General features: G+C 37.8%; 1 protein-coding gene across 2 annotated transcripts; it reads left to right on the top strand.

Moving 5' to 3' along the window:
* Window positions 1–139: 139 nt before the first annotated feature.
* Window positions 140–17,715, top strand: yaf2 (YY1 associated factor 2). Of its 2 annotated transcripts, none has more exons than XM_015388299.1 (4): window positions 140–311; window positions 642–767; window positions 16,128–16,283; window positions 16,377–17,715. In XM_015388299.1, the coding sequence occupies exons 1-4, from the start codon at window positions 286–288 to the stop codon at window positions 16,627–16,629; spliced, it is 561 nt and encodes a 186-aa protein (XP_015243785.1). In that variant the 5' UTR covers window positions 140–285; the 3' UTR covers window positions 16,630–17,715. The 2 variants fall into 2 exon arrangements, with proteins under 2 accessions (XP_015243785.1, XP_015243784.1); XM_015388298.1 differs by lacking the exon at window positions 140–311 and adding an exon at window positions 422–560.
* Window positions 17,716–19,218: the final 1,503 nt, after the last annotated feature.

Here is a 19,218-nt window from a genome sequence, read left to right on the forward strand (position 1 = left end):
ACCTAATATATATGTATTTATATATATGTATTTCGTTAAATATAACATCTACGATATTCTGAGGAGTCCGTGAACGCAGCATGAGATCGAGAGGAATGTCAGCCTAAGGAAACATCCGGGCTCTGATTGGCCACCTTGAGTCACGTGCCGATTTCCCAAGCGGAGTTTCCACGACAGCTGGAAGCCGAGCGGGTAAAAAGGCGCATCGCTTCTTTCCCTGAAATAATCTGGAAAATAAAACGACTTGTGCTCGTCCCAGCTCCTCCAGATAAACCCTGGTCTGGCATGGGCGACAAGCGGAGCCCCACAAGGTAAGCAGCGCGTCCTAAAATAGGGAGGGGAGCGGACATAAGAGGCGAGAGCACACGGAGGAGGGGGAGGAAAAAAAAATGGGCTTTTCTCTTTCGGTCTCTCCCTCTCCTTCTCGTGTATGAGCGCGTGCCATGTAGCCGCGCGCGGGTGTTAAAAAAAAAAACCCCTCATCGGCAATTACAGTGTCAGAACACGGCGCGCGTGCGGATGGACGATGGTTTCCTCTATCCTTTAGGCTTTGAAAATAGGTTTGCTTCCTTCTCCCCCTTCCTTTTGCTGATAACTGCTGTCTTTTCTCTCCTTCATCTCCACATTTATTGTCTTTAAAGGCCGAAGCGTCAACCGAAGCCCTCCTCCGACGAGGGGTTTTGGGACTGCAGCGTATGCACCTACAAGAACACGGCAGAGGCTTTTAAGTGCATGATGTGTGATGTGAGGAAGGGGACGTCAACCAGGTAAGGTTGGATATAGCATTAGGTTTTATGTGTTTGGGCATTAGTGGGTCCCTAGGGATGGATGGATGGATGGATGGATAGATGCCTCCCCCTTCCATATAACAAAACGACACTTTGTCACGATCATCCTCTCTGTGTCTTAACATGAATAAAAGTATAATTTATTGAAGGTTAGTGACGCATTTTTAAGCTTTTCTTACTTTGCTTTATACAAGCATGGGTTAAGTAGTTGTCAAGAGTTTGCAGCCACGTGTTTTAATTTTTGTTTTGTTTGCAAAACAAAAATTCCAGCAGTGGCGGTTCTAGACCAAATGCACCAGGGGGCCAGGAGGGGGCCAGCGTGTTTTCTTGGTGCACAGAGAAGCATGAAATAGAAAAAAAACATTGCAAGGAATTCAAATATATTAATAAAGCTGCATGAAGTGACATTTCTATTCAATTAGGTTTAATAATGTAATTTCTAATGAGGTCAATATACATTCATAATTTAGGAATTGTACATATTTTTCACTTAATTTAAGTTAAAATTACCATTTTATATGAAATCTGAATTAGAAGTCAAGAAAAATTGATAAATTCAGCTGTAAACATTTTATTTGTTTTGAAAAAAAAAACCATTTAGCAGATGAAAACTGGGATCCTATCTCAATACCATTGAAGCTATCACCTTATTGTTTCTAAATAATTATAAAACATAATTTGTAAAGAAAAAATATGAAATCGATCCAAAGGACCTATTAGTAACCATGTGCCAGGACATGACTGGTCCCCTTTGGCCCCTGTCTAGAACCACCCATGGATTCCAGCTGTAGTTTTCTTATAGATTTATTTATGCCTGTTTTATTACACATACATAACACCTTATGAAAGCTTTTGTTCTTATTGCAGTTGAGGTGGGGTATGTATTTGTGTTCATTTTGCCAAATTTAGGGGGCAGTGGTGCCCTAGTGCTTGGGGCATAGGGCTTGGAAGCAGAGACTTCAGTTGCTTAGGGGCCCCTGAGCTCTTAGGGGCCCCATTACTGACAACTGGTTGGCCCCCTACGCATTTGTAGACTAGGACGTCTCTTTGCAGATTAAATGGTGGAAATAATTCCTCTTAAACCCACCTGATACTAGGATGACTGACCGGACTGACTTTATACCGCAACACATAACAGATTTCAACATGATGGTGAGCCGTTTAAACACGCCAAAAAATAGCTAAGCAGTGGTACTTTTAATTACTATGTTAATAACTGTGTATAGTTCATAAGACGTTTGGTAAAAAAATACACTCATATAATATGTTTCAAAACGCAATAAAGATCTTAAAAGAGCGATGTATTTGAGTATTTTATTTTTTACAATACGACTTGGAATTATGGGATAGGTTAAATGCAGGAGAGTTAATTTCATTGCTCACTACTTGTGAGAGTTTAATGACAGTAAAAAAAGTTATAGTTTTGTTAATAACCTCATATGTATGAAAACTACATTTAAAGCTTGCAGTTTAATTCAAAAGTATCCCTTTTTAGTGGGTTTTATTCCATAAAATTCAATCAGTTTTATTCAAAAATACTTTATTAATCCCAAAGGGAAATCGAATCAATAACATGTCCTGGCAGTTGGTATTGTTTTGATTGTACGGTTTAAAACTGAAAGAGAAGAGTGTTCAAAAAGTACAACATTGCTTCCCTTTTCTCAGAAAGATTGTGGACTTATTGCTTGCATAAATATAGTTAAAGCTGGCTAAATAAGGATATTTCTGTTTGAAGGAGATGATCAAAATTAAGTATCCTAATCAAGGTAGCTTTTACCTAATGGCTACTTGGTATATTTTGTAATAAAGAACGAAAAAAATTAAATATTGTTTGCAGGGATTTGAAAGTAACTAAATTCTGCACTTTGTCTTATTAATTTCTGATTAAGTAAGGAAACACAATGTTGAATAACATTCTTATAGTGTTTAAATATGTTCAAATCAAGAGAAAAACAGGCTTTTGTTGTATTTATCAGTGAAAAATATGTATTTTTTGTAGTTTAAAAGTGTAAAACTGGTGTTTTTACCTAAGGTTTTCATACAGGGAGAGTTTTATGCTGCACATCCTTAAAAAAGAAAAACAACTTGCTAGACAGTCAGCTGTTTGCAGTCTTTTCATCAATGCTAGATGATAAACAGTGTTCCAATTACTCATTTTTAAAGGTAGTAAATATTTGCTCCTTTGAGACAATTTTACTAAAACCTTAATCTACTTTGAAACTCACTCATTCCTACCTAGATCTAAATTATTAACATGTAATATAGACACCATAGATTGATAGATACCTGCACATTAACATAATTTAGGTGCACGGTTAATGCAGATATTTTTTATATAATTGGAAATGTGAAGCAGGAAATCGGAGTTGTTCCAAAAGCGGTAGCCTTTGAAAGAAAAAAAAAACAATAGAGAGGCATAAAGGGGAGGAAGTGCGGCACTGCTCTCCTGCTATGGGACACTGTTGTTCCATAAACACCCTCTTAAGTGAATTACTAATTCTCATCTGTATTAGCACCAATTTCTCAATGATTACTCATTCTAAAACAATGGATCAGTGATGGACTTTGTGGTATTTTTTATTTTTTGTGTTTGTTTTAATGATTCTGTTTATTTCTTTGTGTGTGTGAGTGGGAGGCTTTGTTGTAAAAAGAGCAGCTGCAAGACAGACAGCCATAGCTCATTACTATGCAACAGCTTAATCAGCCTGCTGTCGGAGGGACACACACATGCACACACTTGAGCCCAGATGCGCCCATCATGCAAATTTTCAACATGACTGCATGCATATTTTGTAGGATAATGTGTGTGTGTGTGTGTGTGTGTGTGTGTGTGTGTGTGTGTGTGTGTGTGGAGAGAGAGAGGACTAATGTTGAAATTGGTAGAAGCAGCAGACATGCTGCTGTCGCTGTGTAGAGGACACTTCATCGACTCATCCAAGTCGCTTTCAGTGCTGCCAAGAACTTGTCTCGATTCTCATGACAACAGAGGTTGTGACTTATTTTTTCTTTCCATCTTCATTTTTTTTTTCCTTGAGGAAGTTGGGAATGACACATCTAAAAATTCCCCAGAAACCCATGAAAGTTAAAAGCATGTTTTTAGGAAGGATTTGACATTGCTGCAAAGCAAAAACGTTGCTTTCCCCAACCGCAAAAGCAATTAAAGATCCCTTTATAATCCTTTAAAAATTTATGTTTAACTAAACATCTGGGAAAATTGTAACCTTATAGTTAAGGTTATTTTGTTTAGCAGAGGAAATATTAACTTTTTTATCATTTTTAGCAAAGTTAATGGTTGCACAATTAAGATTCTGGCTTTTAATGCTGACATTCCTCCGTCGATCATCCAGTCTCACTCTTAAGGTTTACTAGAATTAGGATTTAAGTCTGGAAACTGAGATTGCTGTGACTTAACTTGCAAGCAAGATATGTTTGCCTCTACAGAAATGTTTCTGTCCAATGAAATGTACATCAACGTGTCAACCAGGGGTGGAAGGCTAAAGTGAAACAAACATGTCTGCAGCAGTTTTAGCTGGGAACACCTATTTCTGCATCCTTTCTGCAAAAGGATGCAGTTTTTGCCCTGTTTGCATGGTAAGACGGTGGAGCTTTCCTTGGAGTTTGACTTATAAGTTAACTCCGCTAGTTGTGAAACAAATCAAGCAGCTACCGCTGCTGTGATTGGCTAAAAACTCAACATGGGAGGCAGAAACCACTGGATTTACCCAGAATTCCACTGAATGCTCTTCCCTTTTTTGTGAATAGTCTCTACAGCAGCCTTCTGTATCACTCTTCTTGTATCAATCTGGCTTTTGCCTGGTTAGACCATAACAGCAGGTTGCATTTCTAAGTAGAGATCTGTTTCTGTGTCAGTGTGTGTTTTGGCTCACTATATATAAATCTGGACACTTTAATGAGTCAATGTCATGCACTATAGCAAGGTCTAAATGCCTTTAGAAGTGATGCATGCCCACAGCATCACAAATCCACCACCCTAACATTGGACACCTTTCGTTTCCCCTAAACTCTTCTGGACTGTTTTTTGCCGTAACGTATAATTATGTCCCATTTGGGAAGGAATGATAGAAAAAGTTGTTTCCTAACATTCTCACAAAAGAGTAGACTGCATCTAATAGTCATTGGAGGGACTCCTTAACCCCGAGATGTCGGCCTAAGTTAAATAGGGTACCAATATTTCTGTAATAAGTGATTTTCTTTAAAGAAAAATGTATTTTTTGATACTATTTTCCAACTGAATTAATTAGGAGCAAGATTTAACTTAAATGTGCAGTACAATGTGTCTGCTTCTCCAATGAAATATACTTATTTTGCATTGGTCTTTAGTATTTGTGGGATTGAATACAAATGTTAGCTCAGCTCTAAAACTGAAGAAAGCTTAAAAGCAGATCCAAGGTAATCTTGTAAAGATAATGCTGGTTTGTATGTAATTCTTTTATCTGCATAGAAATTAACCATAGCTGATCTAAAATCTGGCTCAGTTTCATTTATGTAAATGGATCTAAAGATTAGACCTCAAGACTGACTCTACAGAATTATATCTTTGAAGATCTTTTTAAAAATGAAAACCCCTTTATTTTCTCCAAGTATCGTAGAAATACTGACAATAATGTGGCTGTCTTCCTAAAGGGGGGACTTCAGACCAAGCTGCACAGCTGGAAGAGACCAAAAGCGTCGAAATAATGGATTTCTTTATAAGTTTACTGGAGGCTGTACATGAATGTTAGGCAAGCAGATTTTTGTGCTGGGTGCAAAATAACTATCAATGCACCGTAGCTGAGGGCAATGGATTCCTGTCGGCACGGCCAGATGTCAGGAGAAGCATTCCACAGCAGCGGATGGGACTTTAAATCAGCTTATCATACACTAACAGCAAATGGTTGACATTCAAAATATCATGAAAAAGATTTGAAAGCATTTGCTTGTAGATTTTAGCCCAGACGTTGGGATATAAATGTTTAATGAAGGCGCAGTTCAGCATCCCTTGCAGCCTGGATTCCAGCGGCGTTGGAAGATGATCCGCTGCAGGAGGGTTCAAAGCTGTCGGCTGACTGAAAGCCGTGTGTCGAGTCTGTGGTTCTGATTGCATACAAGCAAGCCCACATCAGCAGAACTGGACTCTTATCGGAGGTAATGGTGTCTGTGATGACAGTTTGACTAAGTGGGAACCAGCTGATGGTTCACTAATGCTGTCAACAGCTCTGAAGGTGGATTTCATGAGGCACAAACTACACACTTGCAGGGATTTTTGGGGTTTACAGTTTCTTGGGTAGTTATTCATACCCACAGGAAGTTGTTAATCTTTGTACTTCTGTCACAAAGTTTAATCAGATAGTAGCTGATAATTGTGAAGCCAGAATGTAGTTATCAATACTCTGTGGTTCAAAAACAGCTGCAAGGTTTGATTCCTACTAACTTTACAAATTGACAGACCGAGAAGTGCAGTTCTCTTATTCTTTGCAAAATCACTCAAAACAATTACAGAGCAAGCAGAGAGCATCTGTGCACATCTGTTAATCTATTGCATGAATATGCTTTAATCTGAACCACTCCGGCTCTGCTCAGATTAGATATTTATGGTGCTTCTGTTTAAAGGTAAATGACTTGGTATCCATCCTGCTCCTTTACAGACTTTTACCTCATGTTTTTGAGATTTGTTCTGCATTTAACTCCCATCAGTCTTTCCATAAACTCCTACAAGCTTCCTACTCCCTGCAGAAGTGATGCTTCCCCACAGCATGTTACTGCCGCTGCCGTGTTACAATCTAGGGGTGGCACAATCTTGTTAATGCTCCACCTTTTTAAAGTTCTCCCCTCCAAATATCTCTGGTAAACTGTTGCAATGAATTTTGCTTTAGGGATCAGAGGAAAGGGGTCTAAAAAACAAATTCCTGCAGCATCTATTTTTGCTCTGCATTTTGGAAACCATAAATCATTTCGTGCGCTACTTTGGGTTTAAAAATATGCAGCTGAGGGGTATAAATACTTGTAATCCTGGCTTTAAATTTGCAGTAAAAAAAAACTCTTACTTTAAGCGAAATTCTGTCATTTTTGCAAATTAATATACATAAAATATGTTGCTCCTCTACTGCAAGCTGCTCATTTGCAATATTTAATTAAAGCAGCCTTGGAGGAGACGACACATTAGAGCCTTTCATTTTATTACCAGTTTACTGAGGGAAAGGCAGCAGATATTTTGTCTTCCTGGAAATGTTTTGGGCTCAGTCCAAGCTTTTGAAAACAAGCTGAATATGGAGGTCATGGCGCAGTAGTGTTGTTGTCTCTTAGAGGGGTTGTTAAGTGAGGTAGGAGGTAACAAGTTTGTTTTCCCAGCAGCAGCAAAGAAGCAGAAACCTTGAGCCAAGCACAAAAGGTCGACCCGGGCAACCAGTTGAACTCGTTCCAATGCTTTAAGGATTCAGTGAAAGCTACCAGACATTTAGGGTCAATTCTGTGGTCTGATGTTTAGATTTAAACTAAAAATTGAACAAGTGCTACTGACAATCTGTTATAGTTAAAGTTAAAGGTTCTTCGTTGTGGATTTCTCCTTAAACATTTCACTGAGCTGATGGGTCGGAGCCACCAGGGGACACGCTACATGTTTCACATCCTGTTCGCAGTGTTACTCATTCTGCAGGTCAGGACAGTGAGCCTGATCATGTTCCCGTTAGTCGTCCCCTGTTTGTGCTCATCCCTCTCTCTCTCTGCAGTTTCTTTTTTTTTCTGCCTCTCCCCCAGAGCGGAACTGAACCTTGGGCTCCTTTCTGACAGAATGACGGATGTGAAGCCTTTTCGTGAGCTTCACCTAAACGAGCACCAGCTATTCTGGCTTGCTGGGAACCTGTCAGCGTTTGGCTGTTTTTGAGTAGTCGTTTCCAAAAGTTCTCCCACACAGTCGGTGTGCAAAGTTACGCAACCTCTTCGTTAGGCTTTGTTTTTTTTTTGCACGGGGTCGAAAAGATGCCGATTCGAAGTAATAGTGAGCAAAATAAAAGTTTTGCTTTTAATTTATTCATAGCTTATCTCAAAATGTAACCAGAAAGCTAAGCGTCTATTACCAGAGTGGAAGTCTGAACCACTGAGATTATTGCAGATTATGTTGATTTGGAATCTGAGACTCTTTTCAGCTAAACTGAGATTTAGACTTTAAATATATAGAGCTGTGTTTAAACACCCCTCCTCCTTTCGAGCTAAGCAAACAGGCGTCTTCACTAGACGTTCTTCAGGCAATGAGAAGGACACCCTTCCTGTTTTTAGTGAGGTGCATTCTATTGTTTTATTGAAAATCCATTATTTTCAGTAGACAAACTGCACTGATGCATAAAAACAGTCTTAATTCAGAATATGCTGGAATCTTTATTAACATTTGCAAACTTTATATTAAAAGAACTGCTTTAAAATGCTTTCTGCATGGCCGTAATTTTAGAGAAATGTATATAAAATGTGTAAAGCCTTTTTAAACTATACCGTTTTGTCTATACCTTACATTATTTTTATTTATATTTAGTGCTATTTACCTTTGGAAGAATTAAGCAGAATTTGCTGCAGGGTTGATGACCTCTAGATTTAGCCACACTAGCATCAATCTTAAAGCTTTTAATGCTTTAATGAGGTGACTTAGAGGTCATTTGGTTTGACATAACTGATGCTCTTGTGGTATTTTATGACTCTATCCTTTTTTTTTCTGTTCATCTTTTAAATAATCTGTATGTGAACTTAAGGATAACATTAAGTTTTTACAAATTTTAAAGCCCTTCTTCCCAAACATGTAGAGAATAATCCATTCTTTTATAACTTCACTCTCTGGCATTTATCAGTCACAGATGTACTCTCTGCAACTAGTGCAAAAATAAATGCTTGAAAGCTATTTTATGATTTGCATAAGAAACATAAATAAAAACAGTTTCCAGACTCTGATCACACGCTGCTTATCTCCAAGGTGGAACTGTTGCGGTTTCGTTTTACTTCAGCAGCCTATTTGTATAACATGGAGGAGGAATTGGGGGTGGAAGTTGACACATTTGTCGAGCGGAGAAGTAGTGGCAGAGCTGAACTCGGGTCTATTTCTGTGCAAAGAAAAACCTATTCAGTAGATGTGCTTTCATTACTTCTGCAATTCTACCTTCCTGAAAGTATTTGAATGCATAAAACGTTACTGTCCTGAGGCTCACCGTTCTGGGTTAGTCTGAACATGTAAGGTGGAGTAAAATGTGGGATTTATTTTGACATGTTTGTGCAATCTCTGTGAAAAGGACTACAGCTCCTTGTCAACTTGGCAAAAATGTTTAAGTAAATTACAGATTAGGATGTTTGTCTATTGATTCACCTCTCAAACTGATATATTTAATCGCCATTAACATTAATGTCCATATTTTTTGCAAAAATTCAGAGAAAATTTTTTACACATGATCTATAACCTTTTTATCCTATTTTATTGAGATGCATTCCTACATGTTTTTTTCATATAACAAATTTCATTTATAAGGCACTTTTCATAAAAAAACCTTTTAAGGGGATACAAGAATTAATCAGATTAATCAATTATTGAAATAATCAACTAACTCCTTAATCATTTAATCGTTAACTGGACTATACAGAGTCTAAAACTAGCTGACAGAGCGACCCACTTAGAGCAGTAATTATAACACAGTTATGAAAAATTATATAAATATTTTGCATTTAAGATTTAAAAAGGCATTTTCTCCTGTCAATCTGCTATATTCAGAACTCCACAATTAATTCTGTATAAAATCATTTTTGAGGAACCTTTCGCTACCGGATTATTAATTAAAAAAAAATAATCGACTGATTAAAATTTTGTGAAAATAAATCATTTGTTGCAGCCCTAAAATAAATAGTAAATAGCAGTAAAGCCTGCTTAAGTGTTTTTTTTGTCTTGTTTTTCTTTTGAAGCCACAAGTTTTCTCATCAGGAAAGCTGCATGCATGCCGCAACCCACAGTTTTCCCCCCATTTGGTTTCTTTAATAGCACCGCTGTGTTTGTTTTTTCTTCATTTTTTCCCCACTAATTACTCAGAACTGACACTAGCAGAGAATAACACCTCTGAGTCACGTGTTTTTATCCCCTTAGGTGCTGATAAATTCTTATGTTTGTTTCAATTTTTCTGCAGAGCCTTTTAGGCTGGAGTCATTGAGGAATGAGAGTGTCGTTAAACACATCTACTTCTCTTTTGTTCTGGCTTTCTCCAGAATATAAATGGTCGCCATGATCCCATTTTCTGCTAAGTGCCGCAGATGGGTCGTTAGTGTGGTTTCCCGGTATTAGCACTCACACATTGTACGGACGGGACAATGAGGATAGCTGTTATCACATCAACACAGATCAAAAATTACAGCAGCCTGGTAAGCCTGTAATCAGCGATCGTGACACTGATGCGTGCCGCTTTATGTGTTTGTGCAGGCAGGTGATTGTGTGCAGCACAGTGTGGTCAGTGGGCTGCGGAAGGTGTCGTAAACCAAAGGGCACAGAGAGCCATCTGTCTGCGTATTAAAACGCTCTCTCACACCCACACACACAAAATGGTAGCATGTACAGACAGGAAAAGACAATCATTGGGTTGGAGACATCCCAGGAGCAGCAAAGCAGCCTGCTTAAAAAAAAAAAGGCACACACACACCCATCTAGCGTAGTTGCAGGTGATCAACAGGGCGTAAAACCTCCTATTTCATAATCATCGCTGCATAACAACATGAGATTTTCTTATGGCTGCAGACCAGCAGCTGCTTGTTCATCACACTGAGTACTTCACAAAATAAAAGCTCGTAGTTGAAACATCTGCAGGCTTCTGTAGAGTTGTGCTTTAGATCGAGCTCATTAGTAGATCAACAGTTAAGTGGAGAAGATTTCTATCAATCTGCTTTAGCTGATCACCATAGAGAATATTATGCAAACTGACCAGGAGGATAGAGACTTTAAAAGGCTGCTGCTGCTGAATACATCTGAATGGTTTTGTTCAGCGTTAGAAAAAAAGTTTAAAATGCACCAACTCTTTGTTTTTGTTTTTCCATTTATTATAACATCTTAAGAACTGAATTGAAAAAGGTAAAGCTTTCAGATGAGATTAAATAAAGATGTTATTATTTATTTTTTTATTTTTGGCATAACCTGAAAAGAACTGCTATATTTGGACGATATGAAACACTGAGGTTGACCCAAAAAAAAAACGACATCCTTCCTTTCAAGCCTGGAGGTTGATGCGTTGAGATATGAGGCTGCTTTTTTCCTTTGACCATCAAATGACCTCACTGCACATAGAGTCCAATAGGCTTTGATCTTCCTTCCTTATATTTAATCCCATAACCTTAGCTTGGCTTTGCATAAAGGACTGTTTGGCAGCAATCGTATTATTTATTATTTTAGATGGTCATGAATAAACACTTGGCATGCCTGCTAGTTTGTCACAGTGAGTTTAGGGTTTTTTACCCATCACTTAAAATACGGAACTGTTCTTTATTTAGCAGGAACTCGATTTGTCCTCTATTTTCATAAACATCCAATAGACAAATCTGCACACACGACACCAAATCTAACAACAGGATAAATTACAGGAACTATTAAAACCTTCTAAATTGTCCTGGCAGACCTAAGCAGGATCTCCTTAGCTTCGCATCAGCTGCTGTCATGGTTGCCTAGAGTCCCTGTTACCAGTGTTACGTCTCTTCCTTAGAAAGGAAAAGCTTTCAAACATAAAGACATGAGGGGGGAGAATTAAATTCCTAGCTGAACGGTGACAGTGAGGATGAGGAAAATTATAAAATCTGTCAGGGTGTCAGTGAGTGTTTATAGCGTCAGCAGGGCAGAAACACTACAGAATCTCAAGCATCAGTCCTTCACACCCTGATCATCTCCTGAGACTAATTTGGTAGGGAATATGCTAATTATTGGGGTTCTATTCAGGGTTGATGTGGAGTTTATGATCATGTATTCAATCTGTAATTAAGCCAATATAAACAGCTATTTTAAGAGTCAATTAAGCAAACAAGTATTGCCAAAATATGGCTTTTTCTTTAAAAAAATATTGTTTTTTTGCTTCTTCTGGGTATTTTATGTTCTATTTTAAGGTTTATTCAGAGAACATTTTACTGCAGACAATATTTTATATTTTGTACAATGTTTAAATAGATATTTATCAAGGCCTATACACAAAATGCCCAGATTTAGATGCTAGTGCCATGTGATAGATCATAGTACAATGTAGTGACTAAATCATGCGCATCATCAAAATTTCCTCATTGTTTGCTGTATTTTATGCAAATTATTTACTATGTATCGTTCTTTGCTAATGAAGGATTTAACCTTTATTTGGACAACTTGCCTCTTTACTAGTAGCAGCTGCATAAACTATAACTTTCTACTAGGAACCTCCCATATAATCAGGGTATGAAAGGTTTCAAATCTACGTGAGACTAGCAGAAAATGATCCCACCAGACATAAATAACGGCGCACAAAAGCCAAGAAGAGTGCTGAAAGCAATAATCTAACAATCCAATTTCTTAATATAAGGCAATAACTACCAGGGGGGAAAAAAAATCATTAAATGTCTTTTGTGAGTACATTTTCAAAATGAGCTGAGAATAAAACTTATATAATGCTCATTATATGTTAGAAAGTTAAACCCTTTATTTTTTTACCCTAATCATCATAAAAGTTCAAATATCACAATATACACTTAGAATTATATTAGGTCTGTTAAAGGCTGTTTATAAGCCAGTCAGCACCAATAAAGTTACCATCTGTTTCCAGCCAAAGCCATTAGTGGAGGAAGCGTGTGAGGTCAGCGAGTGCATGAGAAGGAGGAGGGAGAGGAGTGTGAAAGACCATGCTAGTGAGATACTGATAGGTGTGTGTGTGTGTTGGGGGTGGGGGGTGCAACATTAAGGGACAGGTCAGCCAAAGTTCCCCGTTACTGAAATGTGAGGTTTTCTGTAGTGTGCACTCTGCAGAGTAAAGCAGGTTTGTCTCTAGCTAGCTGCTTATTCAGCAACTCGGCCTCATTTCCATCAGGTTATGCACTTATTCTCAAATAAACAGATGCATTTTCTGGAAAATTGCATCATTTTTTTTAACAGTATCCTGTCTGGCAATGTGGCAATAAGAATAATTGTCTTAATGCCAAATAAGAGATCCAGATTTTGCTTTCACAAGTGAAGCAGTACGGCTGTCGTCATAGTGTTCAGCTTGATTTATGCATATAAATAGCTTTATTATAATTCATGAAGGGAGTATTACAGATTTTATGGACACTGAAAAAAAGGAAAAAAGAGATAACTATAAAACATCTTCAGTCTGCTTCATCACCTGCAAAGAGATGTAAAAAGAACAGCCCAACTAACGGATATAGTATAGGAGATAGAATAAAGTAACACCTTGATACTATCGCTGAAGTATAATTAGTATTATTTAATCTGACATAAATACTGTGGGAGCTGAAGATAAGAATATGGGCTTTCTGTTTTTTTTGTTTTTTTTCTCTAAATCATTCCTTACAATATCCTCATTGTTCTTTTTGTATGTTTTCTTTAACTTTTGCTGAATAGATTTGCATTAGTAGAACAGATACTGACCCCTTCCCAACCCAACACCCAGTATTAATGTCAAAGGGAATTAGCTCTTAGCATTATGTGCCGAAATAGTTTTTTCGAATTGATAAACTCTTATGGAGTCGGCATCCTTAGAGAGATCAGGGAAAACTAAAAATGTATATTTGTGGTAAAAGGACGCTAAACCGTTCTTTTCTCTTTGTCAGACATTAAATCAAACTACTTTTTTCTGTTTCAGGTCATTTTTGGATTACAAAAAAAAATCTCTAAAGTGCAGAATAAAGATTAAGATTATTTTATTATTAATTAGATCTGCTGCATTCCTTCATTCTAATAATTTTGTCAGCTGATTGATTTAGTTTAGACATTGCAGCAATAAATTCTGCTAAACTTTAACATAATAAAAGTGGAGCAGAGGGGTTTGGAAGGATGGTGAGCACTTTTCCCAGACTGACTTCAGCCAAGCAATAGGACACCTTCTGTGCACCACTTCCTTGTTTTCTTTCCAAGGACTCTGAAAGGGAAGTTAAAGCCAACCCACTGCTTTACATCTTCAAGCTTCCATGAAAGCTAGCAGCAGCGTGAAAAGCTTGAGGGTTTAAACTAAATAAGACGGATGGATCTAGCAATAAAGTTTGGTATTTTTTTTAAGAGTAACCCATATCTGACATACCTATATTCGGTTATATGTGCGACACAGCAAAGGCTTGATTTCTGGTGGTTTAGCAAAGCCATCTTTATGTAAGAAAACAACTTTCATTTAGATTTATGATTGATTAGACGTTGCATAAAGAACGCAGCTTTTATAGTGGAACTGGCATGTAAAATCTTCCCCACAAAGACGGAAGTAGTGTTTATAGCAAGCAGTAGCCAGAGTTTATGACTATAAGAGTGTCTTAGGTGAGTCTATATAAAAAGGAGACACGGTTAAACATTAGCAGGTTAGGACTTAGTTATACTTTCTATGAAAAGTTTAAAAAAGTATATATTTACTGAAATGCAACCAATGGGGCTATGAGCAACATCAAAATTAATAACACATTACAGCTAAACAGAGAACATCTCAGCAGTGTGTATTTTTTATGGCAAAACATTATTATACTGAGTAAATGGCAGCAGTAGCTCCTTTAAATTGTCCAAAAGTGATACAACTTAACTCAGAAATGGCTACATACAAATAAACATAAATAGGGAGTAAAAAAGAAAACAACTTAAGCGACAGCATGTCTTCTTTAACCAGGGTTAAATATGTGAAACAGGGTTTAGTGTGCCGATTTACTTCATCAATACACAGAAGGGATTAAATGAGAGATCATGAAGATGGAGTACATCAATCAGAAATGTTTTTATAAAATACACTTTATAGCTTGCTTTTTAATAAATAAAGGGATATTTTTTATGTGAAGGATGCTAAAGAGGGCAGAAATCTGTTCATAGTCCTGAAGAGACTTAAAGGCATCTTGTTTTATTTCAACAAGAACGTCAGCGGTTTCCCTGCATCTTGCTGACAAGACGGATATGTTAGAGCATCTCACTATCTCCTTTCCATCAGATGGTTATATAGGCCAAGAGACCAATTTGCATTTTACTCTACCCTTGCTAACACCAAATTTGGTTCTATGAAGACACTGATAAGTCTGGGGGGGAAAAAAAGGGGGAGAGACTCATACTGGGTCTAAATTTAGGTCACCGCAGAATCATTAAACAACCATTTCACCCCTGCTGAACAAGACTGCTGACCACATATTGCCTCATTTTTCGGAAAATCTGCCGAAAGCATAAAGTAAAATGGGCCACTTAGGCTTATTTTGGTCAAATTCTGGCGCTGGCCTCTGCAATGCTTGTCCAAATGATCAGACTCTGCAGATGGTTTGGGCTTATCAGTGTTACCAGCCTTATGATGAAATTTGGCAATCTATTTGTCAAGCAAAAGTCTAAAGATTGCTTTTGATGGAGATTTTTTAATTTGTTTTGATTGTGAAGAACAATTTGTTCAACAAACCCCATAAATATGATAAAAATCTTGCAAACGGGAATAAAACACTGCTCTCAGGATTCTTATTGCTCTACAGCTTTCCTGTCTGCATGTTTGCTTCTACCGCCATGCATTTTTGTAGCCATCTGCATAAATACACCTCAGTGGACAAATTTGCATCTATTTTTAATTGACCCAGCTCTTCATTTTCAGACGGGATGCAGCCCATCTTTACATCTCCCTCATGAATACATAAGATGGCTAAAAAGGAACTTGTGATGTTTGCTGGCCTCTTTCCATCACAAAATACTCCTTTTTTAATTAAAGTGATAACTGTTCTTCTTAGGAAAAATTAAATATACTAAATCTAAAAAAAATCTTTTAAAATAATAGAAAGGATGCTTGCTCTGTTTATAGAATTAATTCTTATCTTAGATTTTCTAAACTGAGTATAGAAAACTCTTGATTAGAAGTGATCAGGACTTAGGCTTTCGTTAATTTCATTTAGTACAGCTTTTCAGACAGAAAATGAACAACTTTAATTGAATAATTTCCTAAATCTACCTCTTAAAGTGTTAAAATAATAACAGAAATGTGAAATCTCCCTTGAATGTTTTGTAGCTGACATTAAAACACTTGAGCATCACCCTCCTTTCCAGCACCAGCAGGCTTCTCTAGTGCTTTGTAGCAGTGACAGGTCTTGTTCTCTCTGATTTTTCTTTCCTCCTTGTTAATCTGCTGCTCTCTCTCTCTCATGTCTTTTTAACCAACCTTCCTGCTGGATCAGGAAACCTCGTCCCGTCTCTCAGCTCGTCTCTCAGCAGCAAGTAACGCAGCAGTTTGTTTTGCCGTCGCAGCCCAAAAAGGAAAAGAAGGAGAGGGTCGAGAAGGAAAAGGGCGAAAGAGAGCCAGCGCCCAAGAAGAACAGTCACAAGAAGATGAGGTAAAGTGAATATGAATCTTAAACAGGAAGTTAGCATCGATTGACACAGCATATTAAACGCTCTTTCGTTTTGTTTTCTCTGCCCTTTATCAGACCAAGATTAAAAAACATCGACCGGAGCAGCGCCCAGCACCTGGAGGTGACGGTTGGAGACCTCACGGTCATTATAACAGACTTTAAGGAGAAGGCCAAGCCCACGTCCGCCTCCGCTCCTTCGTCCAGCTCCGCCTCGTCGGCCGACCATCACAGCCAGAACGGCTCTGGCTCAGAAAACACGGAAAAGGCTCTTTCGCTCTCCTCCCTGTCCCGAGGAGAGGGAAGCTCGGTCAACGGAGAGTCCCACTGATCATCCTGACTGGCAGCCTGCCTCTGGAGGGCTCTGTCCGCTGTCACTGGTGGATAAACTGTTGGTTATTCTTTGGAGGAGGGGGTTATATTTTGAAGATTTTTTTTTTCTTTGTTGTTCCCAACCAGCTGAAAGATTCACCTCAATATTCTGAAGACATGTTTTGCTGAACTGACTAAAGTCTGCTGCTAGAATATGGACTTCCTGAAAGTTTGGTCCTAATGAGGAACTTCTTATAGAAACTTAGGACAAACTTTGGACAGACTACTGGATCACTTCGAGCTGAAATTCCTCTAAAACGTACTATATGACCATCATCATCATCAGGAACTTCTTCTACCCCCTACCTGGAGATTTTCAGTTTGAGCAAATGCTTTTCCAGTCTGACCAGCGACTCAATCCCCACAGCAAACCGTCTTCTCTCAACCACATCAGTCAACTTACATAATATCTGCAGCAGGATCAGCAACAAAATGAATGTGTAAAAGTCATCTGACTGAAAATGGCACTGATTGGTGCCGTGGAATGGTGTCGCAAATAATCTGCTTTTCTGTCTTTATCATAATTTTTTTTCCCACAGAGAAACTCTACTAAGTGTTGAATAAAAACAGACGTTTACATCCTCTCAATAAATCAAGGTTTGTCTGCAGTTATAAAATATCAGTTCGTGTTTAAAGGAGATTCTGTGTTCAATCATCTTAACAGAAATTTAGCCACGCATGATAAATATACATATTTACACACAGGTCTATTCACTTTAATTCTACTCAGTTTATTTCTATAGCGCCAATTCATAACACATGTCATCTCAAGGCACTTTACAGTTCACCGGATCATACAGTCAAATTGATTCAAAGTTTTCTATCTAAGGAAAACCAGTTGATTGCATCGACTCACACTAAGCATGCTTGTAGCGACAGTGGAGAGGAAAAACTCCCTTTTAACAGGAAGAATCAGTAATGTCTACATAATGAGGCTGGTGTTTCATCTGAAAGTACTGGCCTGGAAAGGCTTACCTATTATAATTGATCACCTAAAATAACTTCAGCTTATGCCAGTAGTTTCTATCATAGAATGTGGATTACTATCCCCATGAAGAATAGTTAAAATAATTAAACCTTTTAATGTTACATTCACACCTATGAACACTGGAAAAATTATCTAGAAATAAGTAAAAATGTCTTAGATTAAGGGTATTTACCCTTAATTTGAGTAGGTAAATGAGATAGTTTGCCAATAGAAGGAGTATTTTTACTCTTAAAATAAGATAATTCAATAATATGTACTTTAAATAAGACAATAATATTGTGTTTTCTTATTTTAAATGTAAATTCTCTTGTTCCATTTTCAAAATGTATCGTTTACCTCCTCAATCCAAGAACAGATTACTTATCTACTGTAGATTTCGATTTTTTTCCCAATGAATGATGAGTGGATGGAAACTTGTTGCATCATGCTTCAAAGCGAAGGCATTCCTTAATCTTCATCACCCCAGCACTCATGAATGTCTTATTTGCAGGCTGGCTCCACCTCAGTGCACTAAAACCATTCTGGATATTGGTGCTTTTTCCTCTCCATATAGTGAAAACAATCACCATCCATAGTGAGGACACACCAGGGATTCTATTTCTTTAAATTCCCTCTCAGAGATTTATATTTCTAGACGCATTCTAAAGGCTGGATCTGTGCACATATGCAACAATTTTCAGATTTTTTTTTTTTTTTTTTGACCGGAGCTTATTTCAGCTAAGATTGCTATTTATAGTCGCTGATCGCACACTAAGGAATATAAATCTACCCCGCTTAAAAAGGTGGTAAAGAACGTAGCTATGAATGACTTTGGTACGCTTCTTGGAATCGTGGTGATCTAAAGAGAAAGCTCTACCTGCTTCAAGTACTGGAGAGGGGAGAAAAAAAGCACAAGAAGCCAACTTCTACTTGATGCGAATGTGAGGAAGAAAACAAGTGGACTCGTCCATATGAACTTTTGAAAAGAGGACTTAAAAGCAGCTTCAGACAAAGATAATCTTCCAGCAATGAACCTAACTCCACCATAACCTCTAAAACCTGTAGAATAGAGCTTTCTATAATATTCTACTACAATGTTTTGATGTGGTTATAATCATCATGTCAGTGTTGTTCAGATTTTTTTCCCCCTTTGTAGCTCACAGCTGGAGAATTGTCGCAGCATGAAGTGAAAGTCTTGATATAACGTGGAAAAGGCGGCGTCTCTTTAGTTGCTAGGACTGTTTTATGTGTCGGTTGTCTCACCACTCTAGCTGGGACTAGGTGTGTGTACTCCCAAGAATACTTTGTGGCGAAAATTTGAAAAGAAAAAGAAACTTTATCCTTTTTTTTCACATCTGAATTGCATTTTTCATGCTCATTTGTTTGGAATTGTGTTTAAATGTGTCTAAATGAGAAATGTACCAAATTAAAAACAAAAAAAAAAAACCAAGAAAAACTGGTCCTGCTTCTTATTGACGCACGGCCGGCGATTATTTCTGACTTGAAGGTGCCTGTAGGCTCAAGCTTTCCTGGAACACCACTCTCACTGCTTGTTTTCTGCACAATATGAGTAAGATCAGT

The sequence above is a fragment of the Cyprinodon variegatus genome, unplaced genomic scaffold, assembly GCF_000732505.1.
Source record: "Cyprinodon variegatus isolate N-32 unplaced genomic scaffold, C_variegatus-1.0 Scaffold418, whole genome shotgun sequence".
NCBI classification, from domain to species: Eukaryota; Metazoa; Chordata; class Actinopteri; order Cyprinodontiformes; family Cyprinodontidae; genus Cyprinodon; species Cyprinodon variegatus.

Excerpts from the sequence above, each read along its gene's own strand:
- yaf2 (XM_015388298.1), top strand. The coding sequence starts at position 520 with ATGGACGATGGTTTCCTCTATCCTTTAGGCTTTGAAAATAG. Across the intron at positions 768-16,127 it reads AGGAAGGGGACGTCAACCAG|GAAACCTCGTCCCGTCTCTC; the intron begins GTAAGGTTGGAT and ends CTGCTGGATCAG. Across the intron at positions 16,284-16,376 it reads AACAGTCACAAGAAGATGAG|ACCAAGATTAAAAAACATCG; the intron begins GTAAAGTGAATA and ends GCCCTTTATCAG.